This window comes from Callorhinus ursinus, unplaced genomic scaffold (genome assembly GCF_003265705.2).
Source record: "Callorhinus ursinus isolate GAN/ISIS: 27379988/994484 unplaced genomic scaffold, GSC_fseal_2.0 scaffold35, whole genome shotgun sequence".
Lineage (NCBI taxonomy): Eukaryota > Metazoa > Chordata > Mammalia > Carnivora > Otariidae > Callorhinus > Callorhinus ursinus.
This window is the reverse complement of record NW_027397097.1, coordinates 5,269,831-5,297,421: the sequence shown is the minus strand read 5'-3', so window position 1 is coordinate 5,297,421 and position 27,591 is coordinate 5,269,831. Positions and strand designations below refer to the sequence as shown.

At 36.9% G+C, this 27,591-nt stretch overlaps 2 protein-coding genes and 1 pseudogene across 5 annotated transcripts in view; all 3 read right to left on the bottom strand.

The window, feature by feature from the left end:
• UVRAG (UV radiation resistance associated) overlaps window positions 1-27,591 on the bottom strand; it is a 334,168-nt gene that overhangs the window by 103,372 nt on the left and 203,205 nt on the right. For all 4 annotated transcript variants that reach the window (XM_025894184.2, XM_073879729.1, XM_025894185.2 and 1 more), the window contains one exon: window positions 22,675-22,840. In XM_025894184.2, coding sequence (XP_025749969.1) covers window positions 22,675-22,840 — 166 coding nt within the window. The remainder of the gene's footprint in view (window positions 1-22,674; window positions 22,841-27,591) is intronic.
• On the bottom strand, window positions 115-22,791 carry LOC112840736 (large ribosomal subunit protein eL31-like). The gene is made up of 2 exons (XM_073879731.1): window positions 22,675-22,791; window positions 115-1,566 (listed from the first exon to the last, which is right to left on the bottom strand). Exon 2 carries the CDS (start codon window positions 1,553-1,555, stop codon window positions 1,178-1,180), a length of 378 nt encoding a protein of 125 aa, XP_073735832.1. The 5' UTR covers window positions 1,556-1,566; window positions 22,675-22,791; the 3' UTR covers window positions 115-1,177.
• On the bottom strand, window positions 2,682-3,555 carry LOC112840735 (small ribosomal subunit protein uS5 pseudogene; annotated as a pseudogene).

The window sequence follows — 27,591 nt, the reverse complement described above, 5'->3', positions numbered from 1 at the left end:
CAACAGTTAGGATGCTTTCAACTTCAAGTGACAGAAAACTCAAATCAACTGATTTAAATAAGAAGAATGGAGACAGACTAGTTCCAAAATTGGCTAACTCAGGAACTTGATGGCTTTATCCAGGACTCAGGTTTTCCCATCTTTCTATCCTTAGAAAATTGGTTTAGACCCATTCATGGTCATAAAATGGTTGCAACACATTCAGGTCTCATTTCTGGAAACAACATCTAGTAGATGATGATGGACTTTTCTCCTGTGCCATTTGTCATACATCACATATATATTATATATACATTTTTCATTAAAGTACAACATATAGGTAAGTTCAAAACCACTGAATTTTCAGAATTAATGCTCCCATGAAACCAGTTCTGAGATCAAGAAATAGATTATTATTAACATCCTAGCCATGTCTGTCATAGTGCATAAAACCACTCCCAGAAACACCCCTTAAAACTAGCCAGAACTGTGACATATTTTATGGCAAAACCAATCACTGGTGAGAGGAATGGGAATACCATGGTTGGTAAAAAGCCAGTTGTGGTTTAGTCTCTGGGGCCCACCTTCCATATAGTAAATGAAGAGAAAGGGTAACGAAATTGAGCTTCACTAATAAAAAGGAAGCCAAGAATGGTTGTGGGTAGACAAGCAACTGCATCTGCCATAGCATCTCCCACAAGTCACTAAGCTTTATAAATTTGGTGAACATCTGTGTATATCACTTTTTATACTTTTTAAAATTCAAATGTTTACATAAGTAATAATGAGCCATGCATATCATTCTGCAACTTAACTTTTCCCCCCCAATATTGTTTTTTGAGAACTATTTTTGCCAATATGTGTGTGTGTGTGTGTGTATAATGCGTTCCTTTGAAGTCCTAATTAGTATTCCATCTTACATATATTCCAAATTTGATTTCTCCACTCCATTACTGATGAGATGTAAGCTGTTTAATTTTTTCTATTTATTCGTTAGTACAAATGATAAATTTATTATATTATCTTTATATGCCCTCCTGTGAGCAAGTTTCTCTAGTATGTATGTACAGTCTCTAAGTATGTCCCCATTTTACTAGACTCTGCCAAAATGTTGCTGCTGTTAATCCTAAAGAAAAATGTGTAGCCTTGGAAGTAAATTTTTTTTTTCAGTTTTATACCTTTATTTGACAATCAGCGATTAGTTCTCATCCACATTAACTGTCTGTAGATTTTTGAAAGTGGTGACAGGTACGTAGGTAACCAGTGTGTAGAGCTTATTTGGTAAATCTTCATCCTCGTTACGTTTTCTGGACAACCGCACACGGATACGGTATGGAACATTCCTTATTCCTTTAGCCCAGACAGCTTTGTTGAGCCTGGTGTCAATGCGCACATCTGGAGTTCCCATCTCCTTCATGGCAAATTTCCGGATCTCTTTGAGTGCCCGAGGGGCACGCTTCTTGAAACCCACTCCATGGATGCGCTTGTGAATGTCGATGGTGTATTCTCTGGTCACTACTTCGCTGATGGCAGAACGGCCCTTCTTCTTCTCGCCACCCTTCTTCGCGGGAGCCATTCTGCCGGGCCCTGGTTGGAAAGCGGAAGTAAATTTCTCGACCTATCGGTGACTCAGTCTACACATCAATATAAGGGAGATAATAACAGTATTAATCTCATACTGCTTTTGTGATGGCTGTGACAACTGCTATAAGACATATATAACAGCAGTACCTGAAACACAGCAAAAGCTACTATAATTTTCTGAGTGATTACTATTCTCTTGTTCTTATTTATCTTTATATTCCTAGAATAAAGTATAGGGCCTATTCATATCTGTTGTGGGTTTTTACTGTGTTCACTTGGCTAAGCTGGAACTATTTCCCAGAATACCATTGCCCATATGGATCCAGGCTAGAGTTGAGCAAAAGATAAATTTGCATGAGGTTTGGAAGACAGAAGTGAAGCAGCGGCCGTTATACCCTGAAGTTCACAGTGGTTAGACACAGAAAGAGGCAGACATAAGGCTGCCTACAGAGTCCATCTGGTCTTTGTGCTCCTGTTCTGCATCTAGCTTTTGTTCCCAACGGCTGGCCTTACTGACAAATCGTGACTCCAAGCCCACTACCAGATGCAGTGGCAACAGTCTTCCATAGATGTCTCCACCTGCTCCCCTTTGGGGTTCCGCTGAGCAGCTGGACAGATCTTGCTTCCCACTTCCTGGACTGAGTTGCCCACCTGCACTGGACTTCTGAAGGGCCGGTCAGTGACTTTTCTCTAATCCTCCAACTCCACCTTTCGGGCTCTTATTCAGCTTCTCTCACAATTGTGTAATATCTTATTCCTATAAATAAATACCTTATGCCAAACACTCAGTGATTCTGCTTTCCTGACTGAAATCTGACTGATGCAACATCCTTTCACTATTTTTCAACTGAGCTGTTTCTTTTTAACTATTGAACCAAAATGTTCTTTATATAATCTAGATTGATTCCTTCCTTCCTTCTTCTGTTTGCTATTTTTGTGCTAAAGTTTTCACTAATTTATACTCTGGTTTCTCTTCAGATCGCATAAATCTTTCACCTTTTACTCACTAATTTATAAATGGAAACTTCTTATTGAATACTGACAGCAATAAGGGGTTCTCCCATGATTTTCTGGACAAAGGCCCCAAATGTGCCCCCCAAAATTTGAGTATCCTATAATTTTTTTTTTTTTAACAAGCTTTAGTTCACTTTATTTTTCTTGTATAAAACTAGGTGGTGGCCACAGCTGGAGCCTGGGTCCTCTGCACAGAGACTCTGGTGTGGGTCTTCACAAGACGGTCGTGAATTCCTGATATGGAGACTTGGTGAACACCGTCTCCTTCCAGAGGTCAGGGGTGAGATAGCTGTAAGTCTTGGAGATGGCATCAAAAGTAGCCTTAGCGAAGTTCCCCAGCGTGGCAGTGCAGCCTCTGGCTGAAGTGTAGCAGTCGTCGATACCGGCCATCATCAGTAGCTTCTTGGGCACAGGGGCTGAAACAATGCCAGTGCCTCTGGGGGCGGGGATGAGATGCACCAGCACAGAGCCACAGCGGCCAGTCACCTTGCATGCGACAGTGTGAGGCTTGCCCATCTTGTTTCCCCAGTAGCCTCGCCTCACGGGGACGATGGAAAGCTTGGCTAGGATGATGGCCCCACGGATGGCAGTGGCGACCTCCTTGGAGCACTTGACACCCAGGCCGACGTGTCCGTTGTAATCTCCGATGGCAACAAACGCCTTGAACCTGGTCCGCTGGCCAGCACGGGTCTGCTTTTGCACAGGCATGATCTTCAGAACCTCATCCTTGAGGGATGCTCCCAGAAAGAAATCAATGATCTCAGATTCCTTGATAGGCAGAGAGAAAAGATAGATCTCCTCTAGGAACTTGATCTTCATGTCCTTGACCAGGCGGCCCAGCTTCGTGACGGGGATCCACTCGTCCTCGGCCTTGCCTCCACGAGCTCCGCGGCCTTGACCCCTGCCCCAACCACGGCCACGACTGCGGCCCCGGATGCCGCTGCCGAAGCCTCCGCGGAAGCCGCCGCGGCCTCCCATTGCAGGGCCCCCCGAGCCTCCAGGGCCCTCTCGCAGAACCGGCGTCACCCGCCATTTCGTGTTCTCTCGGAGAAGTATCCTATTCATTTTTAGACAAACTATTTTTTTTTTTAAGATTTTATTTATTTATTTGACACAGAGAAAGAGCACGAGTAGGCAGAGCAGCAGGCAGAGGCGGAGGGAGAAGCAGGCTTCCTGCTGAGCAGGGAGCCCGATGCAGGGCTGGATCCCAGGACCCCGGGATCATGACCTGAGCCGAAGGCAGATGCTTAACTAACTGAGCCACCCAGGCGCCCTGGAAACAAAAACTTATTCAGTGTTCCCATTTCTTTTCGAATCAATATTGTTACATTTCTTTAAAAAAAGAAAAATCCATCCTACCTAACTTTTAAAAGTTGTTCAAAGTACCTTATATGATTTTTCAATCTTTATTGTATCTGCCTTTTTCTTGTTGTCATAAGTCTTCTCTGTATTTTTTTTCTTAACCATTTAAAAAATATTTCTTCCTTGCCATTCCCTCTAATCTCTACTCCTAGAATTCCTATTATACGTTGATACCTCAAATCATCCTCTATGTCCTGTAAGTTCTGTTTCATATATTTCTCTCTTAAGTGTGTCCTCTCTCCTTAAGTGTGTCCAGTCTAGTATTTATCTTAAGAGGTTTTTTGTTTTGTTTTGTTTTTTAAGAAAGAGACTTTTCCTTTCCAATACGACCTTCTAAAAAATCTTTTTTTGAGCCACAATTGCCTATTTCTGTTTCATAAGCCCCCATTCTTGTTTTATGGATGCTATTTCCTCCTTTATCTTTTGAGAATTCTGAATATATTTAAAAGCCTTTTTTTTTTCAAATTATTATTTCTATTTCCAAAGGTGTGCATTCTATTTTTTGGCTTCTTTCCCACCTGAGTCCTTGAATTTCCCCTCTGGATTTTCTATTCCCAGGATGTTTTATAAAAGATTCGAGTGGAAAAAGAGTCAATTGAAGAAGCCATAAACAATTTAACCTTCAGTGAGTATACTACTCCTGGACGGATAGTAGATTGGGCAGTCTTTATGTGTATTTATGGTGAATCTTATTTTTAGTATCTTCTAGGAGTTAAAATGTTTGGAACACAATAGAGAAAAGAGGATATTTTACTCAAAAGATATCTGGTGAACATAATGATTCTAGGAATCCTTGTGTTTTTAAGTATTATCTGATATTGCTCTGTCTATACATGTGTACACTCAGGCACACCCATGTGTGAAACTCGTAACAATAAATCATGGTATTTCTAATTCAATATTATAACCTTTTATTTCACTGGCTAGGTTTGAGCAGATAAACACTATTTAACATCCCTCTGAATTACACTTGTCAAACAAATAGGTCCTCATGCTAGCATATTTTTGCTGGGAATAAGCACTGGGTCATTTAAGCATGTTATTTTCACTTGAAAAGCCAAAAAACAAACAGATATCCTGAGCAAAGTAACTTTTAAGTTGGTCCCAAAACTATAAAGTACTTTCTAGTCAATAATCAGTCCTTTACTTTTAACAACAAAATGGCTGTTGAGACTGTTCCCAAACCACCTCTACCGGCCATATCTTTCTTTGCTCAGACTGAATGGTCCTTCTTGCTCTCCCAAGGGGATGCCTAATTAATCCTACAATGTGTTCACAAGACAAGGGCATACCAGATAAAGAAAGAAGTGATACTGAATAAACGGCATGAAATAAGGTAGTTTTTGTTATTTCTTGAATTAAATAATAAGTTTAGATAATATGCTCACTTTCTTAGTCTGTATCTGTTCTGTAAAACCATCTAGCATAAAGTCTATTCATATGGCAGATAGTACTATTTGTGGGATTGATTTTAAACTAATCATTTATTTTATTTATTATTTTTAAAAATATTTTATTTATTTGAGAGAATGAGAGAGAGAGAGAGAGCACATGAGAGGGGGGAGGGTCAGAGGGAGAAGCAGACTCCCTGCTGAGCAGGGAGCCCCATGTAGGACTCGATATGGGAACTCCAGGATCATGACCTGAGCTGAAGGCAGTTGCTTAACCAACTGAGCCACCCAGGCACCCACTAATCATTTATTTTAAAGAAAAAAAAAGATAGTTTTAATTGTTGATGTTGCTCATACTGTATTCCAAAGACTTAGAACAATGTATGCCATACATTACACACTTACTAAACATATGATGAATAAATAGGTGAGTAGGTTCATTTGTGCACCTATAATTCTGATACCATATGGCTTGATTTTGAATTTGCACTTAATAGTACAAAACTGAGTTGTGCTTATTCCAAATTGCATACTAAAAAGACAGGTAGGCTTCCCCCAAAATGATACAAAAACGGGAAGGGGAGCTTCTCACAATTTAATGTGACTAACCCGTATCCTCTTGGAATGGAATACTACTACCTATCATTTCCCCTGAAAATCTGAGGGAAAATAACAGGCTATTTACCAAATTGCTTTTCAACCAGCTTATGAATCTCCTATTTTGTGATTTAAGCAGAGACCACAATTAATACAGAAACCAGAAAATAATAAAATAAATTCTGTCTCTCGTGCAGAACAATATTTAGCAAATTCAGTATTAGGAGGCTGCTTCTAAAAAAGTTTTTCCTCTAGTAAGTAATTTTTTTAAAGCTGGAATGACAAAATTATGCTACTGCACACTCAAAAACAAGTATTTCCTGTATGGAATATCTTACAACATAAGTTGTCTCAATAAATTCATGCGTCATCTACACATTTAAAAGAGTTTTAGTACAGGTGTCAATCAAACTCCAAGAGACCTGCCACTTCTCATTAGCTTACCAACCTTATATTTATACAAATTAAAATAATAAAATGCTTCAGTTGCTTATTGGTGTGTTTAATTAACTCAGAGCAATAAATTTCTATAACTTACTACAGTTAACACTTCTAGGATTTCATCACTAGACTCTCCACACCATGAACCTGGGAGCCATCATTTACATTAATGAGCGTTACTAACAAGCAGCATGGGAAAAATTAATTCGTTTGTAAGTCTTTTAAAAAGGTTTCCAATAATATAAATGAGTAGCACTCAAAATTCTAGGCATTATTAACATCAATATTTGCTCTAAAGGAAATAGGGAGAACTACTGCTATAAATTTAAAACCAATCAAGAACTGGTATATAGAAATGATATGAATTATGAGAAAAAGTAACCACCCACATCAACCCTGTGTTAGTAATGAGAAAGAAAGAAGCTGTATATGAAGAAACATGTATTCCAGGCTTAAAGGAAGTAGTTGTAAAAGAAAAGAATGTTTTATAGTAATAGAGATTCTGAAAGGAACAGTACAAAAGGATAGACGCACTTTAAGAAAATTAAATGCCAGCTATATAATTGTGAATAATTTTAATACAGAATAGAGGTAAAACCAAGAGATAATCTAATTATCTATCATAATGGAATACAATAAACATTTGTAGACCACATCCATATAAAAGCTACTCAGGAATCTAGTATATAAACCGGGAGTGAGGTTGTTGGGAAAGGTTTGTAAAGATTTGTATTATCAAATTATCCTCTGAAATAGATTAACTGAAATTTTCACAAAGGATGAGAGCTCCTTTTCCTAGAAATGTTCACCAAATTAGGTACTAAAACATTCTATTTTTCCCAGGTTGTATCTCTTCTGGTATAAAATTTGTATTTGCCCGACCTGAGTATCTTTTCTTACGTTATTAGACATTTAGGGCTTGTTCTTCTGTAACAGCTTCTTTACATACTAGGTCCATATTCCTGTTGGGATGATTGTTCCTTTTCTTATTGATGATATAAAGGTTTTACTTATATATTCTAGATACTGACCCTTGGTTAATTTATGTGCTAGAAAATATTTTCCGATATGTAGCTTGCCTTTTCATTTTTGTGTATGTTTTCTTTTGTTTTAAACAAGTTCTTTTTTAATGACAAATTTATGGATTTCTCATAATATGGTCTGTGTGTTTCTGTGATTCATTTAAGAGATCCTTTCCAAATTGAAAACTAAGGACTTTCCAAGTTTTTCATTTCTACTGGAAAAAAGTAAGATCAAAAAGTTCAGGTAGATGGGAAAGAAATCAATGCTGTGACTACTGTGTGCATTTATTCAGGGTACAAATATTTACTGAATGACCATATGCAATGGTAATTTTATATAAATTCTTTTACTCCTCACATTTCTCTAAAGTCATTATCTTCATTTTCAGATGAGTACACTGAGGATGGTGAGGTGAAATAAACTGATTCAAGGTGTGTTTAATGCCAAAGTTCTTTCAAAAGACTGAAATGGGAAGGTCATGATTTCTCTTTTCCTAACTTTAGAATACACAGTTTTTATTATTTAAATACCAATATGGTTTTTATCCCTGTTAATACATACAAAAGTGAATGTATGTTTAAGTCAAATTAGTCATATATTTATCATAACCAATCTGTGATCCAAAATACTTTATAAAGTTATATTACTATGCCTTGAATAAATGTATATTGATATTAACCACTTATAGCTAATCAACTTTGAGAGTCATTTTTATTTTTACATAGACTACAGACTGAAATATAAATTTTTCCTTCTTTTATCTATGCCTGAAGAAAACTGCTGAGCAACTTCAAGTGAAGTCACTTTACAAAGCTAGGTGAGACACTGGAAGCTTTGGTCAATGGACAGGTGTAATACCTCTTTTGTGTCAGTGTATGTGTTGGTCTGCTGCATCTAGCCTTAGCTGGAACATCTCTTAATCTTCTACACGCAGAAGCTCTGATGTTTAGGGGCCATCTCCTCATGCATGCCTATGCTGGCCACCCCCGACTCAACCCCATTCTGATCTCCAACATGGCCCTTATCATGCTATGCATGACTGTCTGCCCACTTACTGTCCATTCCTGATGCCACTTCAGCAATGAATGATTTTACCTAATGCTGGCATCTTGAACAGTAACTGATAACGGACTAGTCCTCAATACATGGTTTGACTGCTGTGATGTAACCTTTTTATAATTTAACTCTCCTGTGAATTAACTATGTATGAGTTAACTCTCCTATCAATTTTTCATTTCAAGGAATTAGAGAAGAAAAACACTATGAAAACCAGTCGATCGTTTAATCTGATTCAGCAGTAATGTTTGGTGATCTTATTAGTTACAAATTATTACGGGGAGGGGTATAAAAATATGGCAGCAAATAGAACTCTCTGGTTAAAAGAATGACATAAAATTGTTTTATAATGATACTATTATCCTGGACATAAATGTTATCCTTAGAAAATTGTCTAAAGAGGGGCACCTGGGTGGCTCAGTTGGTTAAGTCTCTGACTCTTGGTTTCGGCTCAGGTCATGATCTCAGGATCTTGGGGTGGAGCCCCGCATCAGGATCCCTGCTCAGCAGGGAGTCTGCTTCCCCACCCCTCTCTTTCCCTCTGCCCCTCCCCCTGCTTGTGCTCAATATCTCTTTCTCTCTCTCTCTCAAATAAACAAAGCTTAAAAAAAGAGAGAAAATTGTCTAAAGAACTATTATCATATGATGTTTTGGGAAGTTAAAATAAGTTCACATGTACCTAAAAATAATTTTTTTATTCTTTCCATGCATTTGTTTCTTCCGAAAAACAGAGTCCATAAATCACCTACTCCAAACTTTCTGGCTTGATACAGTTATCCCCATATCTCTCATTATTTGCCTACCAAAAAATCGAACATATAAGAACTAAAGAAAAGAACAGTGCTACCTTCAATGTAACACCAACAAAATAAAGTCTCATTTATTAGAGTAAATGATTAATTCATATCAGAACCCAAAGCATCTATACTGTCATATGATACATATTGGCAGACTCCAAAAAGCCAATTCATGGACTACCTGGAGAGCTCCCTGATGCTCTCTTGAGAAACACTGATTTCACATATTCTAATACTGTAACGTTCTTTACCCCATGACACCATGACATAGTCCACTATTAACTAAATATTTTATCCTCCTCCACCAACCCTGCCAAACATTACACTGAACCTCTATTCTGATTTGAGTACACTGCAAACCAGAAAAGCACTAAGTTCAAGTTGGGGTCACATGTCAGAGTCATCTGGTTTTCTTTTTTATCCCACTGTCCCATTACATTACTGTATTTTAATTTAGTTAGTTGCAGAAAGCTGAGATGACAATAATACTAGAGAAGACTTCCTCATCCAGATAATAACATCAGCACTGTAAAAGCACACTTCATTAAAAACAACACACACAACAATATGCTTCCAAGTGTCAGCAATGAAATAGCTGCACAATTACTTTGGACTCATTTCCCACATTTCCCTTCTCTCAATGGAATGCCTAATCTTCACAAGGTGTTCATTTCCTGTCTCACCCAGCAACCACCTTCTGCATTTTTATTTTGTTGATCGCTCCTGCTTAAATTTCCATGGGGATTCCTCATTTTAAAACATGCTTTTTGCTCTCACTCCTGAACACAACCCCATCAGCACTGCTGCCTGTGCCTGGGATTACAACAGGCACTGGAGTTAATAGCTTGCCATGGTCCTACGGGACCGTATGAAATAATGATCGTCCTGGCCAGAGCATCTAGAGTTAAATCTATGGGCCTACGGTGTGGAGTGTCAGATTACCTAATAGCATTTCCAAAAACTGAACATCTCTTTTGCTCTCCTAATTCAATTCAAGAAATATTTATTGAGTGTCTACACAATACAAGGCTCTCTGCAAGGCAATGGAGTTAAGTTTGATGCCAAGTAAGATGCAGTTTCTACACTGAAAATATTTTGGATAAGAAGAGGACAGACAACTCTAGCACATGACTTGTATCACTGGACTGTTGTTAAATGAAAAAGAGTATACATAAACTTAACTTCATTCTGAGACAGTACTCAGAGAGAACTGCTCATAGGATTAAGGAAGGCTATGAGAATACACCAAACTATAGGAAATCAAGAGTTTATGAGAAAAGTTTTAGATAAAAAGAGAAGGGTTTTATGTACAACAATTCCAGGCATTCCAGATAAGCAGAATAGCATAAAGAATATCAAGGTGAAAAATAATGTAATATATCTGGAAACCAACAGTTAGACTGAAGCATTGGTTATGAACTCAGAGGGAACTGGGATAAGACCAAAAAAGTAAGTAGCAGGCCAGGCTGGGAAACAGTTTGTTTGAACATGCTGTATTTTCCTTCAGCACTCACTAAACTGATAGCTTCTAGGATACAGACACTTGCTTGACTCATTAGTAGATAACAGGCACTAACCTCCCTGCATAGTTGAAGTCAAAGAGCCAAGTCTTCAGACCTGGAAGTTTTTTCCCCAGCACTATGGGAAACCTCACTAGTCCTTTGCATTGATATCACTGACTGAAAAAAATGATGTACTTCGTGGCATTACTATAAAAGAAAACCTAGTGCTATGCCACTGGGATTTTTGATTTTCCTTAACCTTTCCTTATGCCCACCTTTCCTTTTAGCATCTACATTTAATAAAAAAAAATTACATGGCTGCCTGGAATTCCTGTTCCAAAGCTCAATGTATACATAAAAGTAGCTGCAGATTTTACTGGGAGCATCTTCCATGTGCCAAGCACTGTGCTTCATTTAATCCTCATAATAACCTAGTGGCATGGGTATTATATCAGGCAAACCAAGACTCAGAGAGGACATTTCCACAGTGGCTCAGTGATAAGAGGTGAAGCCCACATAATTCTAAAGCCTTATATAATTGGAAATAAAAAATCAAGACAAATCCTACCAAATTTAAATAAATTGAGGCAAGAGAGAGAAGGAAAGAGAGGCATTTTACATTGTACCTTTTAGAGAAAAAAACAAATGTCAAGTGAACCAACTGATAAATGGGATTTAAATAATTAACATTTTCCACCAGAACTTAACAGAATGACAACATACAAGAATTCACATCATGGTATTTTCATCAAAGAGATTTCCCTAAATCAGGAAGAACAGTATTTCAGTCTCATATACAGCCCCTTCTTGATAAACATACTTATTTCATCTCCCAAGTGTTTGCTTAAAAGTACTACACTTATAGTTAGCATACCATCTTCTGGGCTTGCTTTCCTCAGTGGGCCATATTAAAGTGAATGCTTAATTAAGTTGTTACATGACCTCATTTCATTTCTCAACCTGTTTCTCCATGTGTGAACTGAAGGGTTAAGTCATAGGATCTGATAATACTCTGGTTCTAAAACACAATGAATCTGTAATTCTTCATAGACATAAACATTTTTTTTCTATCTTCATTTTTGTTCGTTACATGGTGTTCCCTTAGGCAGTTATAATGGAGTCAGACCACAGACATTTGGGAAAGTTTTCACACTAACAGAGATTTTTTCATCCTAGGTCATATTCCTGTAAAGTGAAAAAGCTGAAAGAATAATTGCATTCATTTCAGTAATATTAGTCACCTTGAAAAATATTTGTTTGATTATACTTTTAAGTTATACAGCAAGGAAAAAATTAAAAAAAAAAACAAACACCAAAGCATTTGGTCCACCCAACTGCCTTAAGTTATCACATTTGTTGTTCAATTTAAGGTCTGAGATCTAGGATACTGAGTGTTCTAAATGCCAGCATCTGAGCAGCAAACTATAATACAATGAAAATGAAAGGTTATAAAGAATATTCAAATTTATAGGATAAAGAGAAGAGTTGAAAATTAAAGCCACAGCACTGAAGCCTAATCATGATGTGAAAATCTCTACTTCTGGAAGGAGGCCATCAGATTTAACTGGATGCTATGAAAGCAAACAGATGCTAATTTAGTGAAAACAGCAACCCAATTCTGAACGGTCTGCATTAAAACAGCTTGATTAACAAAGAGAAGCGGAGGATTCTTATAGGAAGGAGTCTGTCATTCTTAATATAAGATGTGTCAGCAGGTAGTTAAGAATGCCTGAAGCAGGTAATAATAGAAATGAAGAGTCAGAAGTATAGCAGTCTAAAAACATTTATGTTTTTAATATAAGTTTTATAGCAACAAAAACCCAGGTGCTGGTCACTATTTCTATAGAGAATTTCCTTCTTTGCAAGCAATGTTCATGGTATCCTAATTGCTTCAAGGAGATACCATTAGAAAAATTCTCATTCATTTATTCAACAAGTCAGTGTTGCCAAGTCAAAAAGTAGGCTGAAGGAATAGAGAAATAGGGAGTCTCTCAGCTCATGGCCACTCTGAAAATTCCTGTCTCCTCCTTCCTGGCAAAATGCAATCTAGTTATGCTCAAGAGCGAGCTCCAGAAACATCTAGACATGCCACGATGGCTGCAAGAAAACTAAAAGACTCTAGTCACAGGACTGGAACCTGTCTGACCAGTCTCCTTATATATAAGCATATATGACTGCCTTATGCATTCAGTCACAGAAAAGGTGTTATTAGATAATTAAAACAGACCATTCCTTCTCTCATGGGCATCAGATCTACATGCAATGACTATGATCTGGGCCCAATATTATCTGTTTTTGAACACACCATATTTTCTTTATATACTCTAAAATTTCTGTCTCTAAAAGAAACCAGAATCAGCCAGGTAAAAAAGACAACTCCTAGGGTTTAGTCCAAGATCTTCCATAGGAATAAACATAAGAACAAAACAATCAAGTAAATGGGAAAAGCAGCATTAACATGTCTCTAGGTGCCAATGATTCCATTATAGAAAAACAGTTACCCATCTTTTAGAGTTTTGTAAAAGTCTTGTTGTGGACAGGTCAGGAAGTTTCGAAAGTGCGTGCCAATTATACCACTCCTTCTGAGAATAAAACAACAACCTTAAGACATTTTTTGAGGGCTTGAAAAAGCCATATGCTCTGACTGGCTATGTCCTAGCTCAATGATTGTTTCAATAATCCATCCGGAACGTATCATCTAGCAGACAGTTAAGTAGCACAATAACAATGACTAATACATTTCATTTCAAAAATCACTTTAAAACCTACTTTTCAGTCCTCAGTGAAAGAAGAAATAAAGGGTAAAAGAACATTGTGGATGGACTCTGGTTACATTCCTTCGTGTTTTGTGGTCTGAGCCTCAAAATGAATGCAGCACAGATTTCAGAGTTTCCCTTTACAGTGTGCAGGTGCACAAGTAATGGTTTAGGCAAGGCATCAGCAGTTCAAACCTGTGTTTCAAACAGGCCAGACAAAGAACTGCCTCCACCCACCTGCACAGCAAAACTGGCTAAATAGGACTCTGAACTCCACTATCTCATGTGCCAATAGCCAGATGAAGCAGGTAATCAGAGAGGGCAGAGGCTGAGGATTCGTAGGCCGATTACAACAAGTATAATGTATCCGATGAGTCATTCAATTCCTATTTTCCATCTCCCATGAAGACCTGATTCCATCTAATAACCTGGAAAGGTTTACATCAACATTGACACACTCAGAAGAAAAGAAAACCAGGTCTCATCTGCTATTCCAATGATCCAGGCTAAGAAAAACTGAGAGATTGATTCAATCAACAAGCATAATCAATAAATTTATTTTTATTTATACATCTATTTGTACATCTATGTTGTTCCAAAAAGGATACAAAGTGTTTTACTAAACTGCATAAAGCCACCTAAAATATTTGATAGTTTATAAAATCTGAGACAGCATCATCTGTGAACTGCATCATTAATTTATGTACCACTAAGAAAAGATAAATGCTCTCAATCATAATATGGCATGCCATTAATTTTAAGATGCACCTCATTTTTAACAACATGAAAATGTCAAAAATATTTATATTAGAATCAATAAAATACAATATGTTTCAGTAAAGGGGGAAGACAGAGGTAAAATGCAAAAATTAGTTCACAAAAATGCAATTCCTGTGTTTCTTGCGGCTGCCAAAGAAATGGGTAACACAATAACCTAAATCTAGCTGGCCTTCCCAAACTAGTTAGGAAAATAAATTAATTGATAAACAAATTATTGCTACTACTCACACTGGGGCATACTATTTGGAGCTGCCCACATGTTAAGCTGCTCCTTCACAAATTAAAGTGTGCAGCTGATCTGGAGAGAGAATATCATTTTAAGGGACACCCTTCCTTCAAGCTCCCAAACTGCTTTTCTTACATAACTAATATTTTAAGTCATATCACAATGTACAAATTTGATAATTTGATAAATTTGATAAAAACCTAGAGATATTTAATTTGTTTAATATGGAAGCTAGGGAATGTTGGGAGGAGTGACCATTCTCAAAACTACAAGGTGATGTTATGTGGTCATGCTTAATTAAAATCATGGGTCCCCTTCATCCCTTATAAGTAATGTTTTTCATTATTAAACAAACAAATGGAATGATGGCAGCTAAAAAAGAGGAGGAGGTAGATCTAAGGACTTGTCCCTCCAGAGAAACTTTGTTTTTTTTAAAGCAAAAACTGTTAGAATCAACTTTACTAAAACTCTGGAAAAAGTCAAGAGTGTACAACAACAGGCTGAACACTGAATCAAGAAAAAGGAAACTCAAAATCAAGAGGAAAGCTTCACAGAATTTCTATTCACATTATCCTTAACTCTATTCCCAACTCAGCAGTGATCTTGAAGAAAGTAGCCTGCCATTGTGGGGCCTTGATCCCCAGTGCATAAGAGAGCCAAGCAGACTTTATTCCAAAAACATTTATGTCTGTCTGTCCTAATTTGTCTGGGGGCTACTCGAAGTACAATGCAAGGGGCTTGCCTTGGCTTTGCATAGTCAAAACTACTCACTCAGAGGTGAAAAGCAGGGGACATTGTTCATATAAGGCAAACAAATCCCATAGCCTCCTTGTACAGAAGATCAAGGCTGAGACATACAAAAGACTGTCTAAAGCCTGGGAGGTAAAGCTGGGGAGAGTTTCTTTGAAAAATTACTGTTTTCAAAAGTGCCTGTATATAACTGGGGAAGGAAGAAGTTACCTACATGCCCAGAATAGGATGCATACTCAGAAAAGACCTGAGAAGGTCCTAGGCTTTCACCTTTGGCTGAGTGCTAGGCTTACTGAAAGCAAGAAGTGAAGGCTTCATGTTGAAATGAAAGGACACCAGACAAACTCAAAGCTGTACAAAGAAATAGTGATCGCCAGTAAAGGTAACTGCATAGGTAAATGAAAAAGTATTATGGGCACACAGTGTATAAAGATTAATTTCTGACAATAACAACATAAAGGTAGGAGGACGGAGATACAAAGGGGCAGAGTTTTGTATACAATTAAAGCTAAGTTGTTATCAATTCAAATTTGACTGTTATAAATATAGGATATTTATTATATATATTAACTGTAATCCCCAGGATAATGAATAAGAAAATATCTTTAAAATATATTGAAAAGGAAATGGTATACCAAATCAAAAATGTGTACTGAATCAAAAAAAGGGGGGGGCCGTAATGGAAAAAATGAAGCACAAAAAGGTATATGAAATACAGAAAACAAATAGCAAAATGAAAACAAATAGTACTTCCATACAAATAATTATATTAAATGTAAGCAGATTAAACTCTCCAATCAAAAGGCAGAGATTTGCAGAATGGATTAAAAAACATGATCCAAATATGCTGTTTGTAAGAGATTCATTTCAGATCCAAACATACAAATAGGTTTAAAGTGAAAAGATGGAAAAGATGTTCCATTCATACAGTAACCAAAGGAAAGCTGGGGTGGCTATGCTAATAGCAGACAAAACAATCTTTAGGTCAAAATTGTTACAAAAAGCAAAAAGGGTTGGGGCACCTGGGTGGCTCAACTGGTTAAGCATCTGCCTTCAGCTCAGGTGGTGATCCTGATCTGGGAGTCCTGGGGTCAAGAGTTCCAGGTAGGCTCTCTCTCAGCAGGGAGTCTGCCTGTCCCTCTCCCTCTGCTCTTCCCCCCTGCTAATGCTTTCTCTCTTTCTCAAATAAAATCTTAAAAAAAAAAAAGGCAAAAAGGTCAATGAACGGGTCAATTCATCAAGAAGAAATAACTAAAAACAGAAGCACCAAACAAAAGAGCCCCAAAAGAGCCCCAAAATGAAGCAAACATTGACAGAAATGAAGACACAGTCCTACAATAATAGTTCAAGAGTATATTTAATACTACACTTTCAATAATGGATAAAATATCTAGACAGAAGATCAATGAAAATATAGAGGACCTGACAATACTATAAAACTAACTACACCTAACAGATATATATAGAATACTGCATCTAACAACAGTAGAATACACGTTCTCCTCAAATGTATGTGGAACATTCTCTAGGATGGATCATATGTTAGGCCACAAAACAGTCATAAAAATGTTAAAATACTGAAATCATACAAATTATTTTCTCCATCACAATGGAATAAAAGTAGATATAAATAATGGAAGGAAAACTAGAAAATTCATATATATATGAAAATTAAACAAACTCTCTTAAACAACCAATGGGTCAATGAAGGGAATTAGTACTTTGAGATGAATAAAAATAAAAACACAACCTACTAAATTAATAGGATGTGGGAATTTATAGAATTAAACGTTGACATTAAAAAAAAGAAAGATCTTGGGTGTCTGGGTGGCTCAGTCAGTCAGGCACCCGTCTCTTGGTTTCTGTTCAGGTCATGATCTCAGGGGTTGTGGGATCCTGGGATTGAGTCCCATGTCAGGCTTTGTGGTCAGCATGGAGTCGGCTTGTCCCTCTCCCTCCCCCTCTGCCCCTTTCCCCCTACCTCTCCCCTAGCTCTTGCACGGGCACTCTCTCTCTCCCAAATAAGTAAATAAATAAAAATCTTCAAAAAAAGAAAGATCTTATAACAATAACCTAACTTTACATCTAAAGAAACAGAAAACAAAACCCAAAGCTAGCAGAATGAGGGAAATAATAGAGTGGAGATAAAATAGAGAATAAAAAAACAGTAGAGAGAATCTATGAATGACAGATGAGACTGAGAGCAGCTTATTAGTCACATACAATCACAGCCCAGGGAGGAGGACACTACATGCCATGCAGGGTTACATGAGGGTTACACACAGGAAGATAGTGAACAACCAGGGTCTGTGGGAGACAAGACTTTTTTGTATTAAAAGGAGGCAATGCTGACTGGTCCCTGTGGGAAGATGTGATTGGTTTCTTTCTACAATTCCCTGGCTGGCAAGGAACTGAAATTCACTACTCAGCAATAAGAAGAAACTACACCTAGGTCCCTGGATAAGGAGTCTTGTTTAGATAAGGGACCTTTATCCACAGGAGCAGCAAAGGGAGGGGATATTCTAGGCCTTCCAGGTTTCACCAGACATCAAGGCTGCACATAATACATACCTTAGTTTTAGGCCTTAAACTATAACAACCACAAAGAGAATGGGAAGAAAATATTTACAAATGATATATCTGATAAGGATCTAGTATCCAGAATACATAAAGAAGTCTTCCTGCTCAACAATTAAAAAAAAAAATGAATGATCCAATTAAAAAACAGGCAGAAGACTTGAACAGATTATTTCTCCAAAGAAGATAAACAAATGGCAGCAAGGACACGAAAAGATGTTCAACATCATTAGTCATTAAGGAAATACAAATGAAAATTACAATGATATTCACACCAGGAAATGTAAAGTGGTGTAGCTGCTCTGGAAAACAATTTGGTGGTTCCTCAAAGAGTGAAACATAGAATTACCGTATGACCCAGAAATTCTACTTCAAGATGTATACTCAAAAGAACTGAAAATGGATACTCAAATACTTGTACATGAATGCTCAGAGCAGCGCTATTCACAACTGCCAAAGGTGGAAATAACCCAAATGTCTATCAACAGATAAATGGATGAACAAAATGTAGTATATACATTCACTAGAATATTATTTGGCCGTAAAAGTGAATGCAGTACTGATTATGCTACAACATGGATACCCCCTGAAAACACAGGCTAAGTCAAAGAAACCTTAAACAAAAGGTCACATATTGTATGATTCCATTTATATGGAATACCCAGAATATAGGTAAAGCTACAGAGACAGAGAGCAGATGGGTCACTAGCAGGGGCTGGGGGGAGGGGGTACTGGGCAGGGGCTGGGGGGAGGGGGTACTGGGCGGGGTAAGAATAGGGAGTGACTGCTTAATGAGTACAGGGCTTTCTTTTGGGGTCATTAAGTGTTTTGGAACTAGACAGAGGTGGTGGTTGCACAACAATGCAAACATACTAAATGTCACTGAATTGTACACTTTAAAAAAGTTAATCTTATGTGAATTTCACATCAATTTTTTAAAAAAGAGAAAAGAAAACCCACCAATGTCCCCTTTTGTCAAACATATACATTTCAGGATCTCTTTATATGTTTCTGAAATAATACTTCGGCTATCAACTAACCAATGGTTTTAAAAGGCACTGATTTAAAGTAAACATGTGCTCCCTGCCCTCTATTTACAAGCTGAGTGTCACTGTCCTACCAGATACAGTACTAAATTCCTCCATTTGGTGCCTACCTTTTCTGCCTCTCCTCTTGCAGTTTCCTAAATATAGTGGAGGATATTTCATTTCTTCATTCCAATGAACACAACAGTCTCTCAATCTAGAACAGTGGTTCTCACCCGACTGCACATTAAAATCACTTCAGGAGCTTTAAACAAAACAAAACAACAACAACAAAAAAAACCCCTCATGTCTGGGCCCCGTTAACTGAATCAGAATTTCTGGGGAAGAAGACAGGAATCTGGGGGTCAGGAGCTCATTTTTAAAGGCTCCCCAGGTGACAATAATGCGCAGCCAGTGTTGAGAATAATTGACCTAGAATCATCTATATCCACTTCCCTTTAGCCAAGTGCAGTGTTTTCTAAACTCCATCATTCACGTATCAGTTTTGGAAAGTTGTGTTTTTCTAGAAATGTAGCCAATTGCATTTGAATTTCAAATTGAAAGCACAATGTTGTTCCTAAGATCTTATCTTTTTTAATGTCTATATATCTGTAGTGACGTCTTTTTTTTCCCTTTACTTACACTTGTTTCGCCTATCTCCTCTTTCTAAATTATCTAAAGGGCTTATCCATTTTCCAGTTGTTTCAAAGGCTAGAATTTTTTTCTTTTTTTAAATAAAGATTTTTTTATTTATATGCCAGAGAGAGAGAGAGAGAGTACACACACACAAGCAGTGGGAGCGGCAGGCACAGGGAGAAGCAGGTTCCCCGCCGAGCAGGGAGCCCGATGTGGGACTCCATCCCAGGACCCTGGGATCATGACCTGAGCTGAAGGCAGACGCTTAACGACTGAGCCACCCAGGCGTCCCAAAGGTTAGAACTTTTGCCTGTATTTTTTTTCCATTGTTCAGTTGTCCATCTAATTTCTGCTCTTACCTTTCTTTCCTTCCTTCTAATTTCCTAGGGTTTAATGAACTCTTCTTTCTCTAGGGGTTTCAAAAGGAGACTTAGATGAATGATTTGTAAATCCTTCTTTTTTCTAATACACACACATTTAAGGAAATAAATTTCCCTCTGGGAACAGATTTAGCTACACCTTACAAGCTTTCATATGCTATATTCTCTTATCATTTAGTTCAAAATAATTTCAAACTTCCTTTACAGTTTCTTCTTTGACCTATAGGTTTTACAGAAGTATACTGTTTAATACCTGTACATTTGGGGATTTTATTATTAATCTCTCATAAATTCCACTGTGGCCAGTAAACATATTGTAAATTACTTCAATCTCTTGAAATTTGTTGAGGCCCACCATAATCAATTTTGGTAAATGTCTCATGTATACTTGAAAAAGAATGTATTTGGTGTTATACGCAACTAATGAATCACCAAACACTACATCAAAAACTAATGATGTACTATATGTTGGCTAACTGAACATAATAATAATAATAATAATAATAATAATAAAGAATGTATATTCTATAGCCATTGGTGCAATATTCTTTACCCATAAACTCAGGTCTAGTTCATTGCACTGTTCAAGTCTTTTAGATTCTGATTATCTGCTTTATCTAATAATTAGTAAAAAAAATTTAAAGTCCTCTGCTATGATTGTGATTTCCTTGTAATTCTGTGAACTTTTGTCTGTATGTTTGAAGTCATGCTTTTAGGTATGTGTGTGTATAACTGACAGTTTAAAACACCCCACTTTTTAAAATTGCCTTAAACTTCATTTTGTCTGATATTAGTGTAGTTATCTTAGCTCTCATATGGATATTTGCATAACACATCTTTTTCACTCTTATATTTTCAATATTTCTGTGTCCTTATATTTGAGGTACCTCTTGCAAGGAGGATAAGTGTAGTTTTTGATCTTTAAATAGTATATTAATAACATTTACATTTAATGTAACTGCAGAACAAGTTTGGGTTCATAAGTAAAAATTTACTATTTGTCCCACTTGTTTAATGTTTTTTCCTTTCTCTTCTTGCCTTTTTTTGGATTAATAAAGTACTTAAATTTTTTTCTATTTATATCCTGTATTAATTTTTTGCTTGTACCCAACAGTTCTTTTAGTAGTTACAAGATTATGACATGCATCCTTGATTTAGTAGTCTACTATAAAGCAGTATCTTTACCCTTTTCCAAACAACGCTAGGATCTTGGAATACTTTAACTCCATTTCTACTTCCCAACTTTTGTGTTAGTCACGCATTATAATTCCACATATATTTTATGTATATGTATTTCATTATTTTATGACCCTACCATTTGTTTTGTAGTCAAAATTAATTTAGATATACTCACCCTTTCTTTTTTTTTTTTAAAGATTTTGTTTATTTATTTGTCAAAGAGAGAGAGTGCACAAGCAGGGGGAGCGGCAGGCAGAGGGAGAAGCAGGCTCTCCACTGAGTAAGGAGTCCAATGTGGGACTCGATCCCAGGGCCCTGGGATCATGACCCGTGCCGAAGGCAGATGGTTAACTGACTGAGCCACCCAGGCATCCCACATACTTACCCCTTCTATTGTCTTTTTTACTTCCTGCAAATATTTCCATGTTTCTGTGCTATGTTTATTTTTATTCTGCCTTTAGTTTTTCCCTTAGTATAGGTCTACTGGGATGCATTTTCTCAATTTTAATGGTCTGAAGTGTCTTTTATTTTGCCTTTAATTTGAAGGATTATTTACTGAGTATAGAATTCTAAGTTGGCAGTATTGTTTTATAGTACTTAAAAAAAAAGATTTGCTTATTTGAGGGGGGGTGGGAAGGGGCAGAGGGGGAAGGAGAAAGAAATCCAAGCAGACTCTGCACTGAGCATGGAGCCTGATGCTGGGCTCCATCTCATAACCCTGAGATCACAACCTGAGCCGAAACCAAGAGGTAGACACTTAATTGACTGCGTCACTCAGGCACCCCGTTTTATAGTACTTTTAAAATGTCATTGCATCACCTTTATGGTTCCTAAAGATTCTATTGAGAAATTAGCTTTCAGTCTTATTAATGCTCTTTTAATGCTAATCTGTCTTTTTTCTTCTAGGTACTTTTAATATTTTCACTTTGTCTTTGGTTTTCAGCTATTTTACTATAATTTCCCTATGTTTGCTTTGTACTTACTATGGGTTGTATTTAATGCTTCTAGAATTTGTAGCTTAACGTGTTTCATCAAATTTGAAAAATTCTATCATTACCTCTTAAAATATTGCATTTACCCTATGTACTTTCTTTTCTCACTTTGTGACCCCAATTATACGTATCTTAGACCTTTTTATTGGGTCCTACATAAGTCTAGCACTTTTCTATATAACCCATCTTTTTTGTTCTTTATGTTTTGGTCAATATATTTTCTACTGACCTTTCCTCCAGTTCACTAATCTACTTTTCAGACATGTACAACCTGCTGTTCAGTCTTTTATGCTTTTCTTGCTTGTCTGACAAATCTTTAATCATTTCACTTGGTAACTAGCAGGCAACAGGTACTACATGAATACCTGCAGAGTATATAATACTTGTTTCTCACAAAAGCAAATTAAACTTAAAATGAGTCAACCTTGCTATCATTAACAATTTTAAGAAGTGTAGGATTTGATTTATTATAATCTATATTAATAACCACATTCTACTTAAAAGAAATGGAGCACTTTACAAAGGATATACAAAAAATCACCACAGTCTAGGTCACATTTCATATTTTTAATATACTCCATGTTTCAAACTGGCTTATGTTAAAAGTACATAAAAAAAGATACTTACTCTCTCTCCTTTTCAGTCAGCTTATCATTGATATTATCTTTGATTGTTGATCTAGATCCCTTATGAATTATAGGATATCTTAGGGGCACTTGTAAGAAAAAGGAAATCATGGAGACCAAATGTGCTGTGTAACCAAGGGCAACAGCAATGCTTCCATCATCTTTTGCTGTAAATTCAAAAGCAGAGAAAAAGCAAACAACTATTTACCTTATAAACGTAGCTACAAGATCATAACCAATTTCAAGAGAATAAATAAAATATTAATCACATCTAAATTACATGAATTTTATACAAATCTAAACATATTAACAAGACTTGAAATTTCATCTACTATATTTAGAACTATTGTTCAATAATTACTGTGATGAGATTAGCATTCCATATACATCTTAAGAAAGAGTTCTTAGTACACTCAAATATCCATTACTTTCTTTCCTTCCCAGCATTTTTTTTTAAAGGCAGAGATAATACCTAGTCTATCATACGATGTGAAAATGAGTTTCAGAGGTTTAATCATAATGCATTATATGAGCATTATGTATTTTATTCATTAACTTTATAATCAATATAGTTGTACTGTTGTACTATTGTACAAATTAAGTCTAAGGTGAAGTAAAAAAGCACAATGCATCCTTATGGGATATGTTCTCAATATCCATAAAGATGGTGTTGCATAAATAAGACTGAAATTTGAGATAGGATAGGGAAGAAAAATATTTTAAACAGTAAAAGTAAAATGTCAAAAACCACAGTTAATATATATCCTATTCATGCAATTTAGGTGGAAGCAACTATTAGGAAAAAAAATGTATGTACCCTACAGTCAAACACAAGCATCTATCTTTTTTTTTTTTTAATTTTATTGTTATGTTAGTCACCATATAGTACATAAGCATCTATCTTTTAAGAAGTCACAGATAATTACATTTTTAACTCACCATCTAGATTTCTGCTACTACCTACCAAGTGATAATAATCATCAGGTACTCAGAACAGAGTAATACAACAAAACATTTTAAGCCTGCCCCAGGAGGAAGAAAAAAGCAACTGTTTGGTATACAGTATTACCAAAATACTTTTAAAAGTTCACATACACACACTCTGAAAGATTTAACACATAATCTAGACTATCTCAGGCTAGAGAGAAGCTGAAATAATTGAGATATCCTTGGCTTGACTGTTTCCTGATTTCTAAGGGTACCTTAACTTCAATTATTAGAAATGTTTTTCACATTCTTTTTAATATTTATACTTAGTTATCTAAGTACTAGCTTCTTGTTGTAGGAATGCCCCTATAGTCATCTATTCATCAGTTCGTTCTCCACCATTGACGACCATGGCAGATTCTTGGTTTCTCTTTGATTATACTATAAAAATAGGTAACTTTCATTGTATACTGCTCTTCCGCCAGGAACTGACCATAGTACTTTATTTATGACAGTCATCAATTCATCAACAATTACTAAGCTGGGCACCTTTTTATATGCTATTTCATTCATTTCATAGATGAAGAAACTAAGGGTCAAAGAAGTTAAGGAATCTGTCTCAAGTAATAGAGTAATACAATATAGGTTGGCCTGACAACAATGCCTCTGTCCTTAAGCACTCTACCATACTGTCTCAGAAGTTTACTGTGGAACACATAACAATTTCTTAACTTGGGAATCTAGAATGTACCAAGCAGATGACACACATGTACCACCTCCGTTTCTTCACACTTTTCTTGTAAGGGCAAAGAACACAGAGTTCCCGGTGACTTGGACCACGCTAGACTGAGAATGGGCTTCTCAAACTAATGTTTGATGTTCTCTCAAACCAAACTGATAAAAACAAAACAAAACAAAACAGCATTCATTTCAACTCACTACTCAGTCATGCCCTAACTGACAAGAATCCTAATTGTTTTTAGAGACCATGTCCTCTTGCCCCAGTCCCACCCAAGTACCTTGAGTACTATAACACTTTACTTCTTTTGAAGTCTGTGTATCACACCACCTTAGAGACTAAAATTAATTACACTACACTGTAAATTCATTACATTATAATTTAATCATCATATAATGTTGGAGCTAGGAGAAACCTTTAGAAATCACTGCGTCTGATGCTATCAATTTAGAGATGAGAAAAATGAGATTTAGGTGGTATAAGTGACTTGCTCAGAACCATATAGGTAAAATCTATGAGTGATGGAATAAGAGGGAGAATTGTATATACACCCCTGCCCCCCAAAATACCTATCCCTGGAGTCAGAGCTGGGACAGTGAGTTCTATCAGAGGTCACTGAATCCTGCGTCTCCTGCTTTCCATAAAGGATAGAGCTTATGGAATTTGAAATATTCCTATCAGTAAAAGAACTTGGTCTTTAAGAAACTTCTTTTGAAGGGAGAGGAGAAGAAGACGATTTACAGTAATAAAGGATAATGCTACACTAAGTTTGGACCTTCCTGTATGTGCTTTACACTAAGCTTTTCCTTTCCTATGTGGCCGGACAGAAAAGAATTTGCAAACTTCTGGAAAGCAGGAGAAGGCCTCTTAATTAGCCTTCCGAACAGCTCAAATGCAAACTGAATGCTTAAAAACAAACAAACAAACAAACCTATCCAATGCTAAACACACAAGCATCTACATTTTTCCATATTTCTAAAAGCTTAATACTAAGGAATTGCATTTGCAAATCTTGAGACCACATCCACATATCTATTAAAAGAACAAAAACTAGTCTTCTAACATCACCTCTCTTCAATGATCAAAACAATTTTGCTTAAATTTAAGATAAAAAGGCATCTCTAAAAGAAGTCTCCACATGGAAATAAAAATCCAAACAGAAACAGCAAAACCTAGAAACTAGATAATACTGGAAATCAGCTTTGATCTGATTATTTGCACTCACCATTGTTTCCACCACAAGACTCCCTGCTCCACCTATTAAAAACCCTAGGTTGTTTCCCATTCCAGGCCACGGTGCTCAGGCACAGCCTCACTGTTAAACACCATGGTGTTGGATTTCCAATATTGAAGCTTTATATTAAAAAGCATTTTAAAAGACCACGGGTGAGGCATTACAGGGCCCAAGGGTATTCCAATACCCTCAAAAGGAAAACCACCTCCTGGTAGGGAAGTCACTTTCATCACCCCAAGACCACTGAACCTCCAGTGGGAAAATGTGAGCTCATGTGGTTAATTATGGCTATTGCCGGCCACGAACCTCAGATGTCACTTTCTGTTGCCAATCACTTTAGCTAAAAAACCAAAAGGTTTAAGGTTTCCAGCATTCCAAGATCTAAAGGACTTTTTACCTGCCAAAGCCAAAACCTGGCTCTCTGGGGTGTGCTTTTCCAGTAAGCATTAATGACGTCCCTAACACCAAATGCAGAGCAGAGGTTTGTGTTCCTTATGCTGCTCTGAGGGTTAGAAAGGTTACAGATGATAGGTTTGTTGGTGAGAAGAAGTTGGGGGAGGGGAGGGAAGGATTCAAGGAGGAACACAGGAATAAACTGTAAGACTCAGGTGTGTGAAAAAGATTCTATTTAACAATGTTTTCAGGGGCTTAAAAACAAAACAAAAATCTGCAGTTTCCTCATAATAATTAATTCTGATTTGTTTTTTAAATGTAGGATAGTTATTCAGAGTGGCAGCTTTTGTGTAATTTTTATGATAATAAATACCATCAACCCACAATGGCCATGACAATATTAAAAATTAATTCAAATGCCCCTTCAACTTATATGTTGGACAAACTATTAATATTCAAATGCATCCAAGTATAATAAGTGATCTAAAGGCTCTTACCATCCTGCCTTCCCAATCACTGAGGCAGCTGATTTGTTAAGGAACCAAGCACCCACTGATCCAGACAGGACAAAATATTTAAGACTCTAATCACTGCCACAGCATCTATGGAATCATTCCATGTTCTCAATGAGACACTGTTTGACATATGGTCTCTCCTTTCCAAGAAATCATGCCTGCATAAAGGGATACAGACACAGAAGGAAATCTGGGTCTCATTACCACAAAAGGCTCTTGTGTTATGGATTACTTAAAAACACACACAAACAATTTTTTTTACGAGAAATGTCTCAGTCAATGGAACTCAAATGAATACCCTTCAGCAGACAACTTTCTCCCATCATGTCCAGGCCTCCTTGGCATACTCTACCAGTAACTTACCCATTTAAAAAAAGCACAATAAAAGTTGGGCCGCTATGGTAGAGTTTCTTAGTGTCAACCCAAGCAATGGAAAGTGTGTCCCAGCAAAGTCTCGTGAATATCACAGAATAACCAGTTTGGAGGTCCTGACTAGAGAAGGACCGCGAATGCAGCTGTTATAGAACACTAGAAGTCGTCAGAAGTTTGGAAGAGGTTTTATTCAAAACAAGGACACAAAGTGCATCATGGCAGGAATAATATGAATCAGGCTGACCAGAAATGACTTTAGCTCTGCCACTGGCTAGTATGAGTCTTTGGAAAAATGAACTAATCTCGCTGAGCTTCAATTTTCTTGTCTTAAGAAAATGAGTAGAATTCTTTCTCTCACAGAAGGAATTCGTCCTCACAGTTGTGAGAATTACACAAGAAGCACCACGCATAATGTCCCATGCTACCGTATTTCTCTACCCGCCCAATCTAAAATGTCCTCCTCGTCTTCCTTCAACAGGGAAACACTACTTTGTCTTTTAAGACACCTCAGGCACCATCTTCTCTGCAAAGGTTTTCCTGCTCCCCTCCTGATGGCACTGATTATTTCTACTTTTTTGAATCTGTGTCCCTGTTATAAACTTCAAAGTGTCTGACACAGAGTATGAAATCAATAAATATGTCTTGATGGCTTTGATTACAAGTTTAATGGCCTCACCTGGACTGAAAACTCACTGAGGTAGGATCAATACCCTACACATCTTTGCGTATTCTCAGCAC

Excerpts from the sequence above, each read along its gene's own strand:
- LOC112840736 (XM_073879731.1), bottom strand. The coding sequence starts at position 1,555 with ATGGCTCCCGCGAAGAAGGGTGGCGAGAAGAAGAAGGGCCGTTCTGCC.